The following is a 20,969-nucleotide window of genomic DNA, read 5'->3' on the forward strand; positions in this document are numbered from 1 at the left end:
GAGGCATGAGAATCGCTTGAACCTAGGAGGCGGAGGTGGCAGTGAGCTGAGATTGCTCCACTGCACTCCAGCTTGGGTGACAGAGTAAAACTGTGTCTCAAAAAAAAAAAAAGAAAAAAATAAAAAATGACAGTGTTTGGCTGTGGCCCAAAAGTTACCCAATTATTTTACCTTAAACACAGGTCTAAAAAAGGATTGCAATGCTTTTGAGATAAATATAACTATCCAAAACAATTGACAAATTTTGTTTTCCATTTTCAGGTTTGACCTGCCACCACTTATCTTGTTTTCTATGGATGGATTTAGAGCTGAATACTTATACACATGGGATACTTTAATGCCAAATATCAATAAACTGAGTAAGTCTTCTCTAAGTAGTGGCATGCAAATGATAAAGACACCTAGTCAGTCAATCTCTAGATGATGCAACTTTCTTTCTGACTTTTAACGTTAGTGGTTTGTCTTAGCCTAGATCCTCTCTGACTTTACCACATGGTATCTACTTTCAGTCGGAAGTGTATTTTCACACTTGCTGGCTTCTCCTACCTTTATTTTGGTAGCATGTTCAGCCTTTTGTTTGTTTATTTTGATTTGTTTTATATTTGAATGTAACTTCTGTCCTATGGAAATCTATTTGTGTGTACTGCCTTGAAAGTGATGTTTGTCAGACCTAGGTTCTGGGCCTTAGCAAGGTGAATATAACAAGAACCGGATCCTGAAGGAGCCTGGTGGGCTTAGACAGATCCAGCACCTCCCACCACTTCAGCAGATGTAAAGTCCAGGATCTATTTCCAGTTCTAGAATCAAACTGCCTACAACCCGACTCTACTACTTGCTAGCTGTGAGGTCTCAGACAACTTTCCTTCACCTTTTAGTGCCCCAGTCTCTTCATCTGTGAAATGGTGACTTCCCACCTGATAGGATTACTCTGAGAATGTACAGGTAGCATTCAAAAAATAGCTGTTTGATATGTGACATACAATGGGTGGTTTTAAGTTATAGTTATAATTCTTTTATTATCAACTTTATTATAATGTTGTACTTCTGTGTTAGGACACTTGGCCTTCACACAATTTAATAAAGGTAGTAATAAAGAGAAGTTGAGGCTGGATGTGGTAGCTCATGCCTGTAATCCTAGCACTTTGGGAGGAGGAGGCTAGAGCATCCCTTGTGCTCAGGAGTTTGAGACCAGCCTGGGCAACATGGTGAGACCTCGTCTCTATTTAATAATTTTTTTTAAAAAAAGAAGTTGAGTACCCAAGGACACAGTGCTGAGAAGTGGCATAGTTAGTTATAACCAGAGAGCTAACTCCAGGGCACACACTCTTCACTGCCCTGCAATTCCTCTCTTTCTTCTCCCTCCTCCGAGGCCGTTTTATATCCCCAAAGTTCTCAAATTTTATGTCATTTTTACCAGTTTATTGTTTTTCTTTTTCTTCAAGTTATTAAAAATAGCTGTTTGACTCTGGGTAAGTTGATTGACTTTTCTGGGCCTCAGCTTCCTCATTTGTAAAATGAAATGACTAGATCTCATGATTTCTGCTGTTAATTCCAGCCCTAAAATGCCATGGTTGTAGGAAGACAGACCACTACTTCCTGCAACTCAAGGTACATTGTTTCTTCAGCTTCTCCCTCATTCCCTGAGGCAGATCTTTAGCAAAGAGATTGTTTTCCAAATCCAGGAACTGTCATTTTTCTGCTGAGTTATTTCGTCCTAGAAAGTTAACTAACACTTCTCAGTTTCTATCTTATCTAAATTTGTCGTGATAAACTGGATATCAAATCTGGTGTCAAAAGGGAATTTGACTAGCCAGGGTGAACTGAACCTTTTCTAAAGTGAAATTCCTTGATTTGCTCATTCCATTGAGAATTAGAAATGACATCAGTGAAATATTCAGCCACTAAGAGCTTTCTGCTTTTGATGTTTAAAATATTTTAAAACATTTAAAATATTTTTTAGTCATGTAGACAACATCTTAATCCCCAAATGTGTGTGAAGCTATGATCAGCTAGGCCTACCTAGGCAAAATGGGGCTGTTAGTTTCTTGGAGGCCCGATTAAGAATAGATGTGGTAGGTAGGGGTACATAATCTTAGCACCTCCTGAGGCTGTTTTGAGGGAAAATTGAAAAAGGATAGATGTGGTTAAATAGGATTAGGATTATGTTAGTCTTGAGGTGAGGTATGTGACAGCAGGCCTTGCTGTTAAGGGAGTCCAGGGCCCCATCTCTAGGGTTTCATCAAGCTGCCTGAGTCGGGCCACCATGATCGTGTAAACTGAGCCTAAACAATATCACAGAGCAGCGAGTCATATTAGTGACTATTAAGTGGACGAGGAAGTGGCTCTCTGAATCACACTCTAGTAAGGCAAGAACATTGTCTTGTCTTAGTGCAGGTGGCAGCAGACAAAGAAGGGCCAGGGCCAAGATCAGAAAACTGTCAAGTGGGATAGAGGTGATTTGGCCTATTTAGAAGACAGCCTTCCTGAAAAGTTAGATGGGAAACTGTGGATAAAATAAGACTAGAAGTAGCAGGTAGACAGCCGACATCCAGCAGGTGACATATGCAGAGTTTTAGAGATTAGAGTTTGCAAGGTTGGCATTCATGAACAGCAGAGCTATTATATTGGCCATAGCAGATGTCATTTGCTGTCTGCTTTTTAAATTTTGTTAAGAATGCATAACATGAGATCTATCCTCTTAACAGATTTTTTTCAGTGTACAATGCAGTATTATTATCTATAGGCATAACGTTGTACAGCAGATCCCTAAAATTTACTTATTTTATAAAACTGAAATTTCATATCCATTGATTAACGATTCCACATTTCCCCCTTACCCAGCCCCTGGAATCCACCATCCTATTCTTTGCTTCTATGATTTTGACTATTTTAGATAACCTCACATAAGTGGAATCATACAGTATTAGTTCCTTTGCAAAAGCAACTGCTTATTGGTTTATTGCATGTCTTTCCAGAAGTAGTCTGTTCAAGTATAACTTAAATTATTCATATTTGGAAGAAACCATGGTAGAAGACTGTGCTTTCTGTAGACTTTCTTCAGTAGCTGTGGTTCAAGGGCAGGTGATATAAAGCAGTAGCTTGGGTCTATAGTCAGCAGATGTGTCTTGTTTATGACATCATATAACTAGGGCAGGTGCCATGCTTTTACAATACCGGTAGCTTAATTTACATTTTATTTTATCCTCTAGCTTTACCCATTTAAGAATTTGAGTTTGCCACCCATGTTTCAAGCATATTAAAGCAGAAACTGACTTTATGTATCTGTTCATTGTATGAATTTTTTCCCACTTAAATTATTTTAATTGTGTAAGTGGACTAGATCTCATTTTATTTTCTTGTTATACAACTTAACAATATTAAATATCTTTCCCTAATTGAGATCAAGATTTACTTATTGGTGGTATTGATTAAGTAAGAAAAATAAAGGTTATTTTAATCTTATGCTTTATAAATTAAGTCCTGGGGCAGTTCTCAAACTTAAATACATTAGGATGACCTGGGGTGCTTGTTAAAAATGTAAATTTTTAGCGAGGCACAGGGGCTCAAGCCTATAAACCCAGCACTTTGGGAGGGTGAGGCAGGTGGATCACTTGAGGCCAGGAGATCGAGACAAGCCTGGCCAACATAACAAAACTCCATCTCTACTAAAAAATACAAAAATTACCTGGGTGTGGTGGCAGGCACCTGTAGTCCCAGCTACTTGGGAGGCTGAGGCAGGAGTTGAATTCAGGAGGCAGAAGTTGCAGTGAGCCGAGATCGCACCACTGCACTCTAGCCTGGGTGACAGAGAGAGACTCCATCTCAAAAAAAAAAAAAAAAGAAAGAAAGAAAAGAAAGTAGATTTTTTTGAACTCCCTTTCCTTCATCTCCTACCTTCCAATCCCCATCAGAGAATCCTATGTAGTGGACTTGATATGGGGCCCTAGAAAGTTCTGAAGGAGGAAATTCCTGAATCAGAGTCTGGGAAGGAGACCAACCCCATGTCTATTTGAGAAAACACTCATTGTGTTCAGCAGCAAAGCTTGTGACTTTTTGGACGACAATCAATTTCATGTTTTGTTTTGACCTAAAGAGAATCGATAATGGTGAAGCTTTATTTTAGAAGTAGAGGCAACACAATTTTGCTGTGGAAAATTTCTTGTACTTCACTGCTGCAGGGGAAATAGCAATGTGCCCCAGTGGTTCTGACCTCTTTAAGCAGGGTTATTGCACGGATTGAAAACAACAGAACAATGAAGCTAAATTACTGTCATACTTTGTGAAACACAGATCACAGGAAACTTCCCTGGTCTGATGGAAACTGTACTAAAAGTAAGAAGCAGTAAAGTTAGCTTAATTTGTAAACAGTACTACATGACATGGGCTTGTGCAGCTATACAAGTGAAATCCTTTTCCATTTGTCTAGACAGTAGTGTTGACTTTTGTTATATTAGATACTTTACATGTAAGAACTATCAGCTAGACACCAATGCTATATAAAGCAAACAAACTGGCAGTGTATAATATAGAGTACATTTAGCTCAGGGGACAACACACTGTGGCCCGTAGGCCAAATCTGGTTCACTCTACTCGTTTGTGTATGGCCTGTCATATATACTGAGAATTGTTTTACTTATTTTAAAAATTATTTATTTATTTATTTATTTGAAACAGGATTTTACTCTGTCATCCACGCTGAAGTGCAGTGGTGCGATGACAGCTCACTGCTGACTCCATCTCCTGTGCTCAAACAATCCTCCCACCTCAGCCTCCCAAGTAGCTAGGACTACACAGGTGCATGCCACCATGCCCAGCTAATTTTTAATTTTTATACAGAAACGGGGTTTCATTGTGTTGCTCAGGTTGGCCTCGAACTCTTGAGCTCAAGTGATCTGCCGTCTCAGCCTCCCAAAGTGCTGAAATCACAGATGTGAGCCACTGGGCCTAGTCTGTTTTACATTTTTAAATGGTTGGAAGAAAGTAAAAATATTTTGTGACATATAAAAATTACCTGAAATTCAAATTTCAATGTCCATAAAGAAAGTTTTATTGGAACATGACCATGTTCATTTGTTTATTTATTGTCTATGGATGCTTTGGGGCCTCAACGGCAGAGGGGAGGGTTTCAACAAAGACCATATGGCCTTGCAAAGCGTAACATGTGTATCACTGGCTCTTCCAGAAAAAAATCTATACACCTTGATTTAGCTCACTCTTCTCCTAAAAGTCTGACATTCCCTGGAATGGAGGAAGCCTAGAGACCAGAATTTCAACCTCTTTCCATCTTTAATCCACTTTTTAGTTTGTTTTTTATTTTTCTGAGAGACTTTCATGTTCAGATTTTTAGTTATCCAAAAAACTGAAGAAAAAACAACTTCCTAATTTCTCACCATATTCTGTTACAGAAACATGTGGAATTCATTCAAAATACATGAGAGCCATGTATCCTACCAAAACCTTCCCAAATCATTACACCATTGTCACGGTAAGTGCTTGACCCAGTGGTAAGACAGGCCAAAGACCAGAACTGACCACATAGGCAGACATGTTTGGGCAGGAACTGACCGAGTTCTGTGAGTTACCCTTCTCGAGCACATGTGGGGATAGTTCATGGCTGAATTCAGGATGGGAAGGAATGGCACAATATGAGGCCAATCTAGGGCTGTGAGGCATGAACTATGAATAAGTGTCCAGCATTAGGTTAATTCACCTGTGTCGAGCCCAAAACAGACCCTTTGATGTGAGAAATACCATTTTCCTCTGGTCTTTCGATCGCCCTTTGTTTATCTGAAGGTCTACTGGGAACAGTAGGCATATATAGGGACAACTACTTCGATGTGAGAAATTTTGTTCTTTCCTAGTCTTTTCATTACAATTAACTTGATAGAACTTCTTTTTCATAAATGAATTCACACTGTCTACCTCTCTTTAGATAAAGCAATAAAAGCAAGTGATATAAAAAGATGTAGGTAGAATGTATAAAAAGTATATAAAAAGATGTAGGTAGAACAATTTAAATGAGCTCAAATAAAAATTAAATTATTTAAGATAGATTTATAACACATTTTAAGGCATCTGCTGCCTCAAAGGATATTTGTGTCTTTATTACTTTGGGTTTTAATCTTTTATTACTATGAAACAGTAACTATGACATTTAAATTTTAACCCCCACACGAATGTATGTATATATTCTCATTACTTTCAGATTCTATATTTGTGGGTTTGTTTACTCTCTAAAATTTATTTGTAATCCCCAAATCAATAAGTATAGTGCATTTGTGGTCATTTGCAGCCATCACAAAGAAGCACAAAAAGTTGAGTTGCCCAATGCTATGTTCCTAGCTAAGGTCTAACCAGGAGACATTCTGCTTTCTTGTTTTAGCTGTCATACTATAAACAAGTACCATTTTCACAATCTTACTGTCTATTGAATGTCATACTTTTTATATGCTGGTGCTTTTTTTGGGGGTGGTTTCACTGGTTAAAATGATCTCCTTGCGTAGTGCTGATGTGGTTTCTGGTGTTCCTAAGAGCAAGAAGGCTATGAATTGCCTAATATGTGTGTTAGGTAAACTTTGCTCAGGCATGAGTGATAGTGAACCAACAATATACATAAATAATGTGACTTTAAACAAAAACACTCATAAAAGAAGGTTATGTATTGATCAGAAGACAAAAATGTCGTAATCAGAGGCTCTCAGGAACCTAACTCTATGTTTTTCCTAGGAGCAATGGTTCAGTAATCATTCATTTAGTGTTCATGACAACTTTATAGAATATAACTACCGTGAATAATAATAATTGACTATATATACATAAATATATACCATATATACATATATGTATACATAAAATAAGGGATTATGCATAAATGCAATTAATTTACTATTTATATATTTTTATACATATATATGCATACATATTCATATACATAGCAATGTTCTAAAATAATGACCCTAAAAATCTATAGGCATTGAATGAAAATGTGTAGAATGATTAAATAAATATGTGGGATTGGATTAAATAAATGATTGGATGGATAGGTGGGTGGATGGCAGGGAAGATGATAAAGACTTGGCAGGCTGCCTTTAAAATGCTGGTAACACCCTTTAATTCAATTTAGCCAAGATATTTGATATATAGAAAGCTTCTATCTAGTAAATTCCTTGCTGTTATTGATAATATAACCAGTGGCTAACCATTATTATAATACGGGAAACTTTAACAAACAGTTAATTAAACAGTTATTAAGCACACAAAAGTTATATTAACACCATCAGCACAAGCCATCAGCCTAATGTCACTTATTTGCTGCTGTAAACTGTGGTAGAACTAGAAAAAAAAAAAAAAAATATATATATATATATACATTCTTGGCCCTCCATATGTGTGGGTTCTGAATCCGTGGATTCAACTAACTGTGGATTGAAAATATTTGGGTGGAATCAACCTAAATGCCCATCAATGACAGACTAGATAAAGAAAGTGGTACATACACACCATGGAATGTTATGCAGCCATAAAAAAGCAAGCTCATGTTTTTTGTGGGAACATAAATGGAGCTGGAGACTATCATCCTTAGCAAACTAAATACCACACATTCTCACTTATAAGTGGGAGCTAAATGATAAGAACTTATTAACGCAAAGAGGAAACAACAGACACTGGGGTCTGCTTGAGGCAGGAGGGTGGGAGGAGGGAGAGGAGCAGAAAATGTAACTATTGAGTACTGGCTTAATACCTGGGTGATGAAATAATATGTACAACAAACCCCTATGACACGTGTTTACCTAGGTAACAAACCTTCACATGTACCCCCAAACCTAAAATAAAAGTGGAAGAAAGAAAAGAAAGACAGACAGAGACAGACAGACGGAAAGAAAGAAAGAAAGAAAGAGAAAGAAAGAAAGAAAGAAAGAAAGAAAGAAAGAAAGAAAGAAAGAAAGAAAGAAAGAAAAGAAAGAAGGAAAATATTTGGAAAAAAATTGCGTCTGTACTGAACATGTACAGACTTTTTTGTCACTATTCCCTAAACAATACAGCAATTGACATAGCATGTATATTGCATTAACTATTACAAGTAATCTGGAGATGATTAAAATATACAGGAGGGTATGCATAGGTTATATGCAAATCCCAAGCAGTGACTTAAACATCTTCTGATTTTGGTACCTGAGGGAGGTCATGGAACTAATGCCCTATGAAAGCCAAGCGATGATGATATCTCCCGATATTTAAGTTCAGGTCCAGGTGTTTTACATTGAAAGGTATATAGTACCTTTCTTAGATATGAGTAATAAATCGTGTGCTATTTTAATTTCTATTTTACTAATATTTTATCTTACATCTTTTTTGAAATTATCATTTTAGGGCTTGTATCCGGAATCACATGGCATCATTGACAATAATATGTATGATGTAAATCTCAACAAGAATTTTTCACTTTCTTCAAAGGAACAAAATAATCCAGCCTGGTGGCATGGGCAACCAGTATGTAGCATTCTACACGTGGCAACTGAAGTAACCTCCATTTCTCAGTGTGACAGGAGGTCACGTTTCTCACTCAGTGGAGCAAGTGCTATGTCACCCATCTAGTTTCTAAGGGCTGAGGGCGGAAAAGTGTTTTACCACTATTTGTAACTTGAATTTTTAAAACATTTATGGTTGTTAACTCAAATAGCTATGTTTAAACTTGGGTGTTGGGTTATAAATGTATCTATCTGGAAGTTACTCAGAAAGATTATCTGTTAATGTTTTTCCCCATTTTGTTTTGTAATTCTTTTTTTTCTTTCTTTCTTTTTTTTTTTTGAGACAGAGTCTTGCTCTGTCGCCAGGCTGGAGTGCAGTGGTGTGATCTTGGCTTACTGTAACCTCCGCTTCTCAGTTTCAGCCTCCCGAGTAGCTGGAACTACAGGCACACACCACCACACCCAGCTAATTTTTTTGTATTTTTAGTAGAGATGGGGTTTCACCATGTTGGCCAGGATGATCTAGATCTCCTGACCTCGAGATCCACCTGCCTCGGCTTCCCAAAGTGCTGGGATTACAGGTTGTAATTCTTTTAAAGGGAGAGAGGAACCGTCCAATTTTACCAGTTTGAAAAAAATGATCTTGCTTCTCAGTAGCTTGCTACGTTTTTGATTTTTGAGGCAGATTCTTAGATAATTATATCTTTTAATTGCTACAAAGATTAAAATTTCAATTTTAATACATGTTGCAACTATTAATCTTGTTTAGTTTCTAGTAAGGTACACCATTTCTACCCAAAGTAATTATTGATTTTCGCTTATCCTAAATTTTCTCTTCTTACAGATGTGGCTGACAGCAATGTATCAAGGTTTAAAAGCCGCTACCTACTTTTGGCCTGGATCAGAAGCAGCTATAAATGGCTCCTTTCCTTCCATATACATGCCTTACAACGGGTAGTGAAGCACTTTCAGATATTCTCCCAGCTAGGCAGAAATGATCAGGATGTTTTTTGTCTTAATCTTGGCGGTAATTCTATTAATCAGTTGTTTAAGCCAAAAATCTTGGGAATCACCATTGGTTCCTTTCCTTTATGTCACTCAAGCAGTCTCTCAGTAAATGCTTTTGGCTCTAATTAAAAATCTATGTAGCCTGAGAACTTTTTATTACCTCTAGCATTACCACTCTGGTTCGAGCTGTCATCTCTTGCCTGTATTAACTGCAGTTGCCTCTTTACTCATCTCTCTGCTTCTTATCCTTTATAATCTAGTCTCATCCCACCCACCAGAGGGATTCCTTTAAAATGCAAGTCCAGCCGGGTGCGGTGGCTCATGTCTGTAATCCCAACAGTTTGGGAGGCAGACGTGGGCTGATCACCTGAGGTCAGGAGTTCAAGACCAGCCTGGCCAACATGGTGAAACCCTGTCTCTACTAGAAGAAAAAATACAAAAATTGGCCGGGCATGGTGGCGCATTACCTGTAATCCTGGCTACTCTGGAGGCTGTGGTGGGAGAATAGCTTGAACCTAGGAGGCAGAGGTTGCAGTGAGCTGAGATCAGGGGCTCCTGCAGTGTAGTCCAGCCTGGGCGACAGAGCGAGACTCCATGTCAAATGAATAAAATAACATAATAAAATTAAAATAAAATAAAATAAAATGCAAGTCCAATTATGGCATTATTTTGCACCAAAAACTTCAATGGCTCCCTGTGTCACTCAGAGTAAAAGCTTACAAGGCCCTGTGTGGCATGACCTCTGGTGTCCCCTTACCTCTCAGACCTCCCCTTCTGCTACTCCCTCGGGTGCTCGCTCTTAACTCCTTGGTGGACTTCAACATATTAGACTTGCTTCTGCTGCAGGACATTGCACTGGCTGTTTGCCCTCCCTGAGATGATTGCTCCATGGATCCGAATGCCTACTCTTTCCCTGCCTTCCGGCTCTGTTGAAAAATTACCTTCTCAATATTGTCTTACCCCAGTTATACTTAAGGGTTAAAATTTCAAACCACCTTCATCTCAGTTACTCTGCTCTAGCTTTTTTTTTTTTTGTCCACAGCATTTATCACCTTTTAATACACTATATAATTTATTTTTATATTAGGTCTATTGTTTGTTACTTGTCTTCCTGCACTAGAATGTAATCTTTGGTTTGCTCACTGATAAATTCTGTTTTGAATGAACAAATAGTATCCAGCAACAGTTGTCCGACATATGCATATGCATACATTTTTAAAAATTGAATGAATGGATCATAATCAGTTGTCTTTTATTTTAGTTAGGAGAAACTGAAGGAGAGAAGAGTGGGGTGAAATAAAACAATCTACTTTCATTTATAGTGCTGCAAGTGTATCTATAAACAGAAATCCCTTTGAATAATACTGAATACCTTCCAGTATTGTGATTATATAGGAACACAAAATGGGTAGCTGACGATATTAACCTTTCTGAATAGGAATGTAATGGAGTTATTCTTGATTTGATTCATTTTAAAGAATTATTTCTACCCTATTTTTTCAGAAGTGTCCCATTTGAAGAGAGGATTTCTACACTGTTAAAATGGCTGGACCTGCCCAAAGCTGAAAGGTAATGTCTAGTGTCAGAAAAGTGCTGGCATAGTGGCATATATATGGGTAGAAAATGAAGTTATTTCTTTACTTTAAATTACAATTTTTGGCTATTTTTGAAACAACGTGGCATTGCCTTTTAATGGGCACTTTTCATGAATTATTCCTGGTTGGGCAGGGGGTCTTACTTGTGTAATCCCAGCACTTTGGGAGGTTGAGGCAGGAGGATCACTTGAGCCCAGGAGTCCCGGACCAGCCTGGACAACACAGTGAGACCCTGTCTCTAAAAAAAATGCAAGGAAATTAGCTGGGCATGGTGGTATGCAGTTGTAGTCCTAACTACTTGGGAGGCTGAGGCGGGATGATCACTTGAGCCCAGAAGTTTGAGGCTGCAGTGAGCTATGATCATGCCACTGCCCTCCAGCCTGGGTGACACAGTGAGACTCTGTCTCAAAAATAAAAAAAGGAAATTATTCCTGAGAGCTGGTAACTTTTTGTTTTCGAAAATGTGGTTGACATTATTGAACAACAGAGATAGAGCCAGCACCAGAGAACAGAGGCAAATACCACAGAACCAGAGCCAGATATGGAATGGAGCAGAGCTGGGAGCAGGCCTGACACTCAGTTACAAGGACTGACTCTAAGAGCAAGAGGTGCTCCGTCAAGCCCATACCCACAGATTGGAGTGAGGGAAGGCTAATCAGGAGCTCCAGGTAAACAGTGCATCAGAAACCAGACACCAGAAGAAAGAACTTTGTGTAACAGAACCAAGAATCAGCAAAAAGTCAGAAACCAGGAAACAGAAAGGACTGGGACACACCAAAAGTGGTCTTAACTGCAAGAACAAAACAGAGTTTCACAACAGGGGCATACCACTACTTATATCTGGGAAGGTCTTATTTACTTCCTGTTAGGAAACCTGTCCTTGCTGGAGCCAAGTAGAACTACTGGGTCTGAACAAAGAGGAGGAGGTTAGAGAGAAAGAAAAGGCAATGGCTAGCAAGCCCGAGATCTACAAAATCCCCCAATCCAGCCTGTAAGTTTATCGCAAATTGATAATATATTTCTGTTTCAATTTTACCCCTAGACCCAGGTTTTATACCATGTATTTTGAAGAACCTGATTCCTCTGGACATGCAGGTGGACCAGTCAGTGCCAGAGTAAGTTGTTGTTTTTTTTTTTTAAAAAAAAAATGTAAAATCATCTAATCCTAACCCACAAAACAAAATAATATTCTTTAACTTCTACTGAGCACAAATATATTTAATACATACACAAGAAGATCAAAATAGTTAAAGGTATAAAAGGGATGCCATGGTTCAACTGCCTACTTAACCATAAACTAGTTGAAATTCTAGAAAAGACAACTGCCTTATTAACTATATATTGAATCATTTGAAAAGCCCTCATTGAATATTAGATGTGGCACTGTTGTTGCATATAATGAAAACATCAAGGCTAAATACTATACAAGCCCATTCATACTAACGTGGTGCATTTCAGGCTAGGTCACCTGCAAGTCCACTGCGGTATATCCAGCTGCCTACTCCCCCACAGTTCATTTATAAGTTCCTTATAATTGGATTTAACATGTTATTGCCTCAGGCAGAGTTATTTCCCTTCTAGGCTCCCATTATCATTGAAGTGGACTCTCTAATATAAGTTTATTCATTATCTAGGCCATTCTGTTATGATCTTACTACACAAACATAGTCCTTAAATATTGCTTTTAACAAAACAAGCCAGTCTGTCTTCTAAACTCCACTAAAGCCTCTGTTGTCTTGGGCACAGTGGAAAGTTGCAAAGGCTGCCATGAATATGGCATTTCCCCACCCCATGGAAACTCGTTGAACAATTGTCCTCAATTGGAATGCAAGCATTTCGTTCTGGCAGCATGCCTTTGCAATTTCTCAGAAAACCTTTTTTTTTTCTTCCTTCCTATGAGGCCAAAATGATTCCTAACATAGGGACTTACTCAAGCCTCATGACTTTTAAGCCTTGGGCCTCTGTTTTATTCCTGCACAGCTCTAGACTATATCACAGAATTGTACGCCTTTTCAGGTTACTCTAAGCGTGAACTATCTAAAATATATTCACCATGCCTTCTTGTCCCTTCTTTCTTTCTTTCTTTCTTTTTCTTTCTTTCTTTCTTTCTTTCTTTCTTTCTTTCTTTCTTTCTTTCTCTTTCCTTCTTTCTTTCTTTTTTTCAGATGGAGTCTTGCTCTGTCACCCAGGCTGGAGTGCAGTGGCGCAATCTCGGCTCTCTGCAACCTCCATGTCCCGGGTTCAAGCAGTTCTCCTGTCTCAGCCTCTTGAGTAGCTGGGACTACAGGCATGAGCCACCACGCTAGGCTAATTTTTGTATTTTTACTAGAGACAGGGTTTCACCATTTTGGCCAGGATGGTCTTGAACTCCTGACCTCAGGTGATCCACCTGCCTCAGACTCCCTAAGTGCTGAGATTACAGGCATGAACCACTGCACCCAGCCATTCTTTTCTATTTTAACTGTTAGCCATGTTTGATATGATTTGTCATTTGAGAAGGGACACTCTATTTGCATTCGTTGTACCTTAAGAGCTGACTTGAGATTAGGCACCATGTCCTTTTTTTTTTTTTTTTTCCCATTCAGTGGTCTAGTTCAAAACCCAAGTACATTTTAAGTATAATTTTGAAAAGTGCTGCAAAGGAAAAGATTGGGGTCCCCCAAGAGATCTATCTAGGCAGTCTCAATCTAGTCTAGAGTAGGGTGCAAATTTGGGCTGGTTAGGAGACTCTCCTCTGAGTGACAAAAGGAAACAGAATTTGCAAGTGGTCTTATTGAGGAAGGAGCTGTGCACATTGGAGGAACACATAAAATGAACAAATGGTCTGACAAACAAATGGCTAGATGGCTCAGCAAGTAGACAGCGTGATCATGGTAAGAATAATAGTAGCAGCTCACCCATATTTGTGTTCTGCTGTGCCAGAGCTGTTGGACAAGCTATGAGAATTATCTCCCACCAATGTCTGCAGCATTGTGGAACAGGGAAGAGGGCTAAGAGGAAGCCCAGAGAAGGAGTCAGGCACCAAATCCTGCAGGGCATTGCAAGGCCTTGCAGGCTAGAAAAAGTACAATAAGAAGCATTGAAGCATTGTAATAAAGGAGGTGACAGGACCAGATCTGAGTGTATTTGGAGATCACTTTTATTATGTAAGAGGAATGGGTTGGAGGAAGCAGGGGAAAGTCGGGAGAGACAGGTTAGCTTTCCCAACATTCCAGAAAAGAGATAACAGTGATTTGGACTAAGGTAGAGGCAACCATTGTGGATGGAAGAAGATATAACTGAGATTCATTTAGGAGATATACTTGGCATGACTTAATGTGAGTTGGGTGAGGGGGTTGGGGGATCAAGATTGATTTCCTAGTTTCTATCATGTGCCAGCAGGTGGTCCCATTTATATTAATAAGACTGCTAAAGGAGGGTAAGTTTGGGGAGATGCTTGTTTTGCAATTGAGGTGCCTGTGATGTCCAAATGAGGATGTCCAGAAGGCAAATAAATGTGGATTTAAAGCTCAAAAGAGGTGAAGATCTGGGATATCAGCAGCATATAGATGGTGCACAGAAGTGGAGATGGCCTAAGGAGAAAGCGAAGAGAGAAAATAGAAGGGTTAGGACCAAATGTCACTTAAAACTTGAGAAGAAGAGGCAAATGAATGGAAGTTGAAGGTTTTGTGACTTCTTAATTATTATTGTTAGTTTTAATCACATGCCTTTATTCAGAGTTAATATGACTTATAAATTGACAGTAAAAAGGCTATTTTAGTTTATTTTGGCGCATTCACTAAGTGGAAAACTTATCACTCAAACTTATCAAAGCTACTCAATCGTTGCCCATTATAGGAATTTCTTGTTTCTTTCCTTTGGTTGGGTGAGAGTTGGGAACTGGCATTTCACATTCTATGGAGTGTGGACTTCATGACAGAATCTGGGTTCAAGAAATATGTAATGATTTGGGTTGCATGATCCCTTCCCTGTGAGAACTCATGCTCTCCTTGAGAGGTACACAGATGATTTCAAAACTGTAAAGAGTCCAGTGGTAGCCATATGCCAGGGTGCTGGCAGAGGGCAGAAGAGGAGGGATTCTTGGTGTGGCTAGGGGAGTGAGTCAGATGACTACGTAAAAGGAATGTTATGTCATGACAACAGGTGGAAATGGTAACTCTCGCTGGCAAACCAAAGTGCAGGTCACCCTAAGACTGAAGGCCAGGAAAGCATCTTGGAGTTGATGATGGATTGAGCTGTAGATAGAGAGTGGCTTGTGTGTTCAAGTCCTGCTCTGTCCCTTATTAACTGAAGGACTGTGAACATGTCACTTAACTTCTTTAAACCTCAAGTTTCCTGACCTTTGCAACTGGCTGTTCCAGTAGCACTATCCATGAATATATACTGTGAGGATTTCAAGAGACAATGCGCTAAAGACCTTAACTCTATCAGGCTTGTAAAATTCCTTCTCAAAAAAAGAAAAAGAAGAGGTAATCATTATTATAATAGTACTCTGAGAGATAAAACATTTGTTTCCCCAATCCATTGCTATTATGCTTTCTTATTCACTGGAAAAAAAAAACACAGAAAATTTACATTAGTGAAATTTACTTAAACTTTATGTCAGTTCCATGATTACATTCATAAAGTGTAGAAAATTAAAAAACACAAAGGGGTGAGTATAAACAATAAAATAAAAATGAACTCCAGTTCTACTATTTAGAGACAACCACTGTCAATAGTACTTTGATATATTTCCTTCTAGTTTTCTGTGTATGCATGTTTACTAAGAAATGCTAAATATATTTAAAAACAAAATCAGGATCGTGCAATATGTATACAGTTTGGTTTTCATTTTTATTGCTTAACGTTGTTTTGTGACTATTTTCCTATGCCATTGTTTTTTTGCAGGGGATGGGGAAAGGGAGTTTCGCTCTTTCACCCAGACTGGAGTGAAGTGGTGCAGTCTTGGCTCACTGCCCTCCCAGGGTTCAAGTGATTCTCCTGCCTCAGCTTCCCAAGTAGCTGGGATTATAGGTGCCTACCAGCACGCCCAACTAATTTTTGCATTTTTAGTAGAGATGGGTTTCACCATTTTGGCCAGGCTTGTCTCGAACTCCTGACTTCAGGTGATCCACCTGCGTCAGCCTCCCAAACTGTTAGGATTACAGGCGTGAGCCACCACACCCTGCCCCACTGTTCTTTAAAAGTATCTTTTCATGGATATAGAGTAAGTCTTCTTAAGAATGTGTCATCATGTATTTTTCCTTGTGGCCAAGCGTGTTAGCTCACACTTGTAATTCCAACACTTTGAGAGGCTGAGGCAGGAGGATCACTTGAGCCCAGGAGTTTGAGAACAGCCTGGGAAACTTAATGAGATCAAATCTCTACAAAAAATTAAAGAATTAGCCAGGCATGATGGTGTCCACCTGTGGTGCTAGCTACTCATGAGGCTGAGACAGGAGGATTGCTTTAGTCCATAAGATCAAAGCTGCAGTGAGCTGTGATTGTGCCACTGTACTCTAGCCTGGGCGATGAGTAAGACCCTGTCCCTAAAAATAATAAATAAATAAATAAATAAATAATTTTTCCTTGCATTTAAATTATAAATCAATAATGTGATGACTGTGTTTGTGTGCAAGTCTCCATTTGTACTCCAAGTGTTGACTTAGGACAAATGCCCAGAAGTAGAATTATTGAGTTACAGATGCTCTTTTTAACTCTCTGGAAGCCTATTGTCACATGATCCTCTGGAATGTGTGTGACTTTTCGGCTCTCTTAGAAGTATCTGAAAAGTTATGAATAAACACACATCTATTTACATAACTAAAAAAAAAATACACACGGTGTGGCAAAACTTGCCAATTACAGCAAACTGCAGCCAATCTACATGAATGAATCACGGCTGGAAAGAAGGCCCCAAAGCACTATGAAAATCCTTACAGTTGAATAGTGTTTGTTGACATTCAACATGGTTTCACATATTTATTGGCCAGCAGTCTATCTCCCTTTGTAGGAAGTATGGTTTAGATTTTTGTTTATAGAAATTTAGGGAATTGGTATTTGATGAACATGGCAGCATGGGTGCTAGTGCTGGGCTCTGATGTTCTGTTTCAAAACCAGCAATTTCAGAGACAGAGATGTGTTTAATTTTTACTTGATTAGATAACGGTTTGGCTAATTAAGACAATTCATTATGACAATCTTAACCCCAAATTATTTTTTAGGTAATTAAAGCCTTACAGGTAGTAGATCATGCTTTTGGGATGTTGATGGAAGGCCTGAAGCAGCGGAATTTGCACAACTGTGTCAATATCATCCTTCTGGCTGACCATGGTATGCTTTTAAAAAACATTCTTATTTTATCATTGATTATAATTTATCACTTCAGGAATCGTACACAAATAATAGTGATATTTTAAAATCTCTACTTCTAGACCTAAAGTCTCTTGAAGAAGCAAGGAATGACTTGTGGTAGAATGTGATAAAAAGAGGACTACATTAAATTTTCTAGTTTCATTATTCTAATACCCCTGAAAACCTACCCACAGACAATATGTTTTGTAAAAGTGGAGTTAATGATATTTAACAGGGATGTGGTTGGGTTTTTATTCAATCTAAAAAGTGCTGTGGGGCCTTCTTTCCAGCCATGATTCATTCATGTAGATTGGCTGCAGTTTGCTGTAATTGGCAAGTTTTGCCACACTGTGTGTATTTTTTTTTAGTTATGTAAATAGATGTGTGTTTATTCATAGCTTTTCATCTTTAAAGTTACTGTCACCTCACATTTCTCTACTGGAGGTTAACTCTTGATTTTGATTAACCTGAATGTTAAAGGAAGTGAAACAGTGGAGACACCCTCTCCCACCTCACACAAAACGCACTCAAACAGTTTTGAAGTACATATGCACTCATTCTACAGGTTTTTTTTTGAGATGGAGTCTCGCTCTGTCACCCAGGCTGGAGTGCAGTGGCCCGATCTTGGCTCACTGTGAGCTCCGCCTCCCAAGTTCATGCCATTCTCCTGCCTCAGGCTCCTGAGTGGCTGGGGTTACAGGCGCCCACCCCCACGCCCGGCTAATTTTTTTGTATTTTTAGTAGCGATGGGGTTTCACCGTGTTAGCTAGGTTAGTCTCGATCTCCTGACTTTGTGATCCTCCCACCTCGGCCTCCCAAAGTGCTGGGATTACAGGCGTGAGCCACCGGGCCTGGCCTCTACAGATATTTTTTTAAGTGCCTATTCAATGATAGGTACTTTCCTGGATATGGAGTAGATCCTTCCGAGCTAGGATGGTCAAACTGTCTTCTTGAGGAGGACATTTAAAGTCAAGCCCCAATATCTGTGAAGGGACCAGCCATGGGGCATGAGGAGGAAAAAGAGTGTGTCTGCAGAACTTTTGTTCGTATGTTAGAGCATCCAGATAATGGGAAACATAGTAATGTATTTTTAAAATTTCTGAGGTAGTTCCCTAATACTTTGCCTTATTGTTTTAAAATTAAACGGAAACTTTTGATGTACATTTTGTTAAAAGAAATTAATTAAAATAATAATTTATATGCAAGCCAGGCACCTGGCCCAGGCCTGTAATCCTTGCACTTTGGGAGGCCAAGGTGGGTGGATCACCTGAGGTCAGGAGTTCGAGACCAGCCTGGCCAATATGGTGAAACCCCATCTCTACTAAAAATACAAAATTAGCCGGGTGTGGTGGCATATGCCTGTAGTCCCAGCTACTTGGCAGGCTGAGACAGGAGAATCACTTGAACCCGGGAAGCGGAGGCTGCAGCGAGGCGAGATCACACCACTGCACTATAGCCTGGGCAACAGAGCAAGACTCTCTCTCAAAAAAAAAAAAAAATTCATATGCAGTCTGAAAAGTCTTCAAATAAAAAAGATTAACTACCAAATCTTTTTATAGCACATACTCTTTATATAAATTTAAATTACTTTATACTTGTTTTTGAGACAGAATTTTGTTCTGTCACTTAGGCTGGAGTGCAGTGGCACGATCTCGGCTCACTGCAACCGCCACCTTTGAGGTTCAAATGATTCTCGTGCCTTAGCCTCTCGAGTAGATGGGACTATAGGGGTATGCCACCATGCCTGGCTGACTTTTGTATTTTTTGGTAGAGATGGGGTTTATCATGTTGGCTAGGCTGGTCTTGAACTCCTGGCCTCAAGTGAGCCGCCCACCTCGGCCTCCCAAAATGTTAGGATTACAGGTGTAAGCCATGGAGCACAGCCTACATAATATACTTTTAAAGGTAAAAGTTACTTCCATTAATCGATTATACATTGAACAAATGGTCTGTTTATAATACCCATCTGTTTTTCCCACAAACACGACCCTTCTCCACTGCCACAATTTTCTGCCAGAGTAAAGTAATAGGGTGAATTGCGTAAATTCTCAGTGAAGCTTAGTTTGAGATCTGTATCATAAAATGTCTTCTATTTGACAAAACAGAAATCAACCGTTGCCATTTATATATGTTCAGTGGATCATTATGATTTTTTTTTGATTCAGGAATGGACCAGACTTATTGTGACAAGATGGAATACATGACTGATTATTTTCCCAGAATAAACTTCTACATGTACGAAGGGCCTGCCCCCCGCATCCGAGCTCTTAATATACCTCATGACTTTTTTAGTTGTAAGTATGAAGACACCTATATGAAAAAAAGGGTAAAACTGAAAATGAATAACCATAGTCCACTAATTCTGAGAGGAAGTTGGGATTATCAGATACCCCTATTGACTTCTTGAGAAGACCACAGAGAAACAAGTGGGAAATTTCCATGCTTAAGTACAGTCTATAAAGTCTACGGTAATATCTAATATTGTTAGGTTGAAATATATCCTACTCAGTTCTAAATGCCAAAATAATTATTTGCTTGAAATAATTTTTAATATAATTTTACCAGATCATAGTTATTAATAAATGAATGTATCAAATTCACCTGAGTGGTTCACATTCTTTGCATTTGTTCATTATCAATTGTAATGTCATTTATTTCTTTTTCTTTTGAAACAGTTAATTCTGAAGAAATTGTTAGAAACCTCAGTGTAAGTATACAATATTCTAATACATATATTTAAGTTAATGCAATGACCTTAATCTGGGTTTTTGAGAAATTCATATTGTATATTTCTAAGTCTAAGCTACTTGGAATTTATTTTTAAACCTTCCATCAACATTATTTTATATGCATATTAGTTGCTTTTATCTTAGTTGTTTTCATTGCGGAGCTGACACATCCACAGAAATTAGCTTGCAGTAATAGTAGCACTAAATTCTGGCTTGTATTGAAAGGGCTGATGTCCCATTCAAAAGGGTTGCATTAGTGAGCTTCAGGTAGCATCGTCTTTCTCATTTTTTGTGTGACTAATATAAGAGGATAGTGAATTATACCTCTTACAGATCTTTTTTTTACAAGTCAAAAAGATAATCTCTTTACTCGCTAAGTATAATTGCAACTGCTTTTGATTGGTTCCCACATCCCAAGTTATAGGTAAATGAGTAGAGAAACTTCCAGATATCTTAAAGCAATATTTTTGAAAGTACAATTCACTACTCCTGGAGAGGCCTGGAATGGTCTTCTGTAATAGTTTTGTTATTTATTTATTTATATTTATTTTACCTTTACAATGTATATATATTATACATTATATGTGATATATAGTTATATGTAATATATATGGTTATATATTATATATAATATACGGTTATATATTATATATAATATACCATTATAAATTATATATAATATATGGTTATATATTATATATAATATATGTGGTTGTATATTATATAATATATATGGTTATATATTATATATTATATATGGTTATATATTATACATGGTTATATGTTATATATATTATATATGGATATATATTATATATAATATATAGTTATAT

General features: G+C 38.3%; 1 protein-coding gene across 1 annotated transcript in view; it reads left to right on the forward strand.

Moving 5' to 3' along the window:
- ENPP3 (ectonucleotide pyrophosphatase/phosphodiesterase 3) overlaps nt 1-20,969 on the forward strand; it is an 88,902-nt gene that overhangs the window by 23,679 nt on the left and 44,254 nt on the right. Inside the window, exons 6-14 of the mRNA XM_032165807.2 lie at nt 262-359; nt 5,406-5,485; nt 8,371-8,490; nt 9,313-9,422; nt 10,980-11,045; nt 12,114-12,186; nt 17,278-17,386; nt 19,573-19,701; nt 20,083-20,114. Of these exons, the coding sequence (XP_032021698.1) occupies nt 262-359; nt 5,406-5,485; nt 8,371-8,490; nt 9,313-9,422; nt 10,980-11,045; nt 12,114-12,186; nt 17,278-17,386; nt 19,573-19,701; nt 20,083-20,114 (817 nt within the window). The remainder of the gene's footprint in view (nt 1-261; nt 360-5,405; nt 5,486-8,370; nt 8,491-9,312; nt 9,423-10,979; nt 11,046-12,113; nt 12,187-17,277; nt 17,387-19,572; nt 19,702-20,082; nt 20,115-20,969) is intronic.

This window comes from Hylobates moloch, unplaced genomic scaffold, assembly GCF_009828535.3.
Source record: "Hylobates moloch isolate HMO894 unplaced genomic scaffold, HMol_V3 SCAFFOLD_2, whole genome shotgun sequence".
NCBI lineage: Eukaryota > Metazoa > Chordata > Mammalia > Primates > Hylobatidae > Hylobates > Hylobates moloch.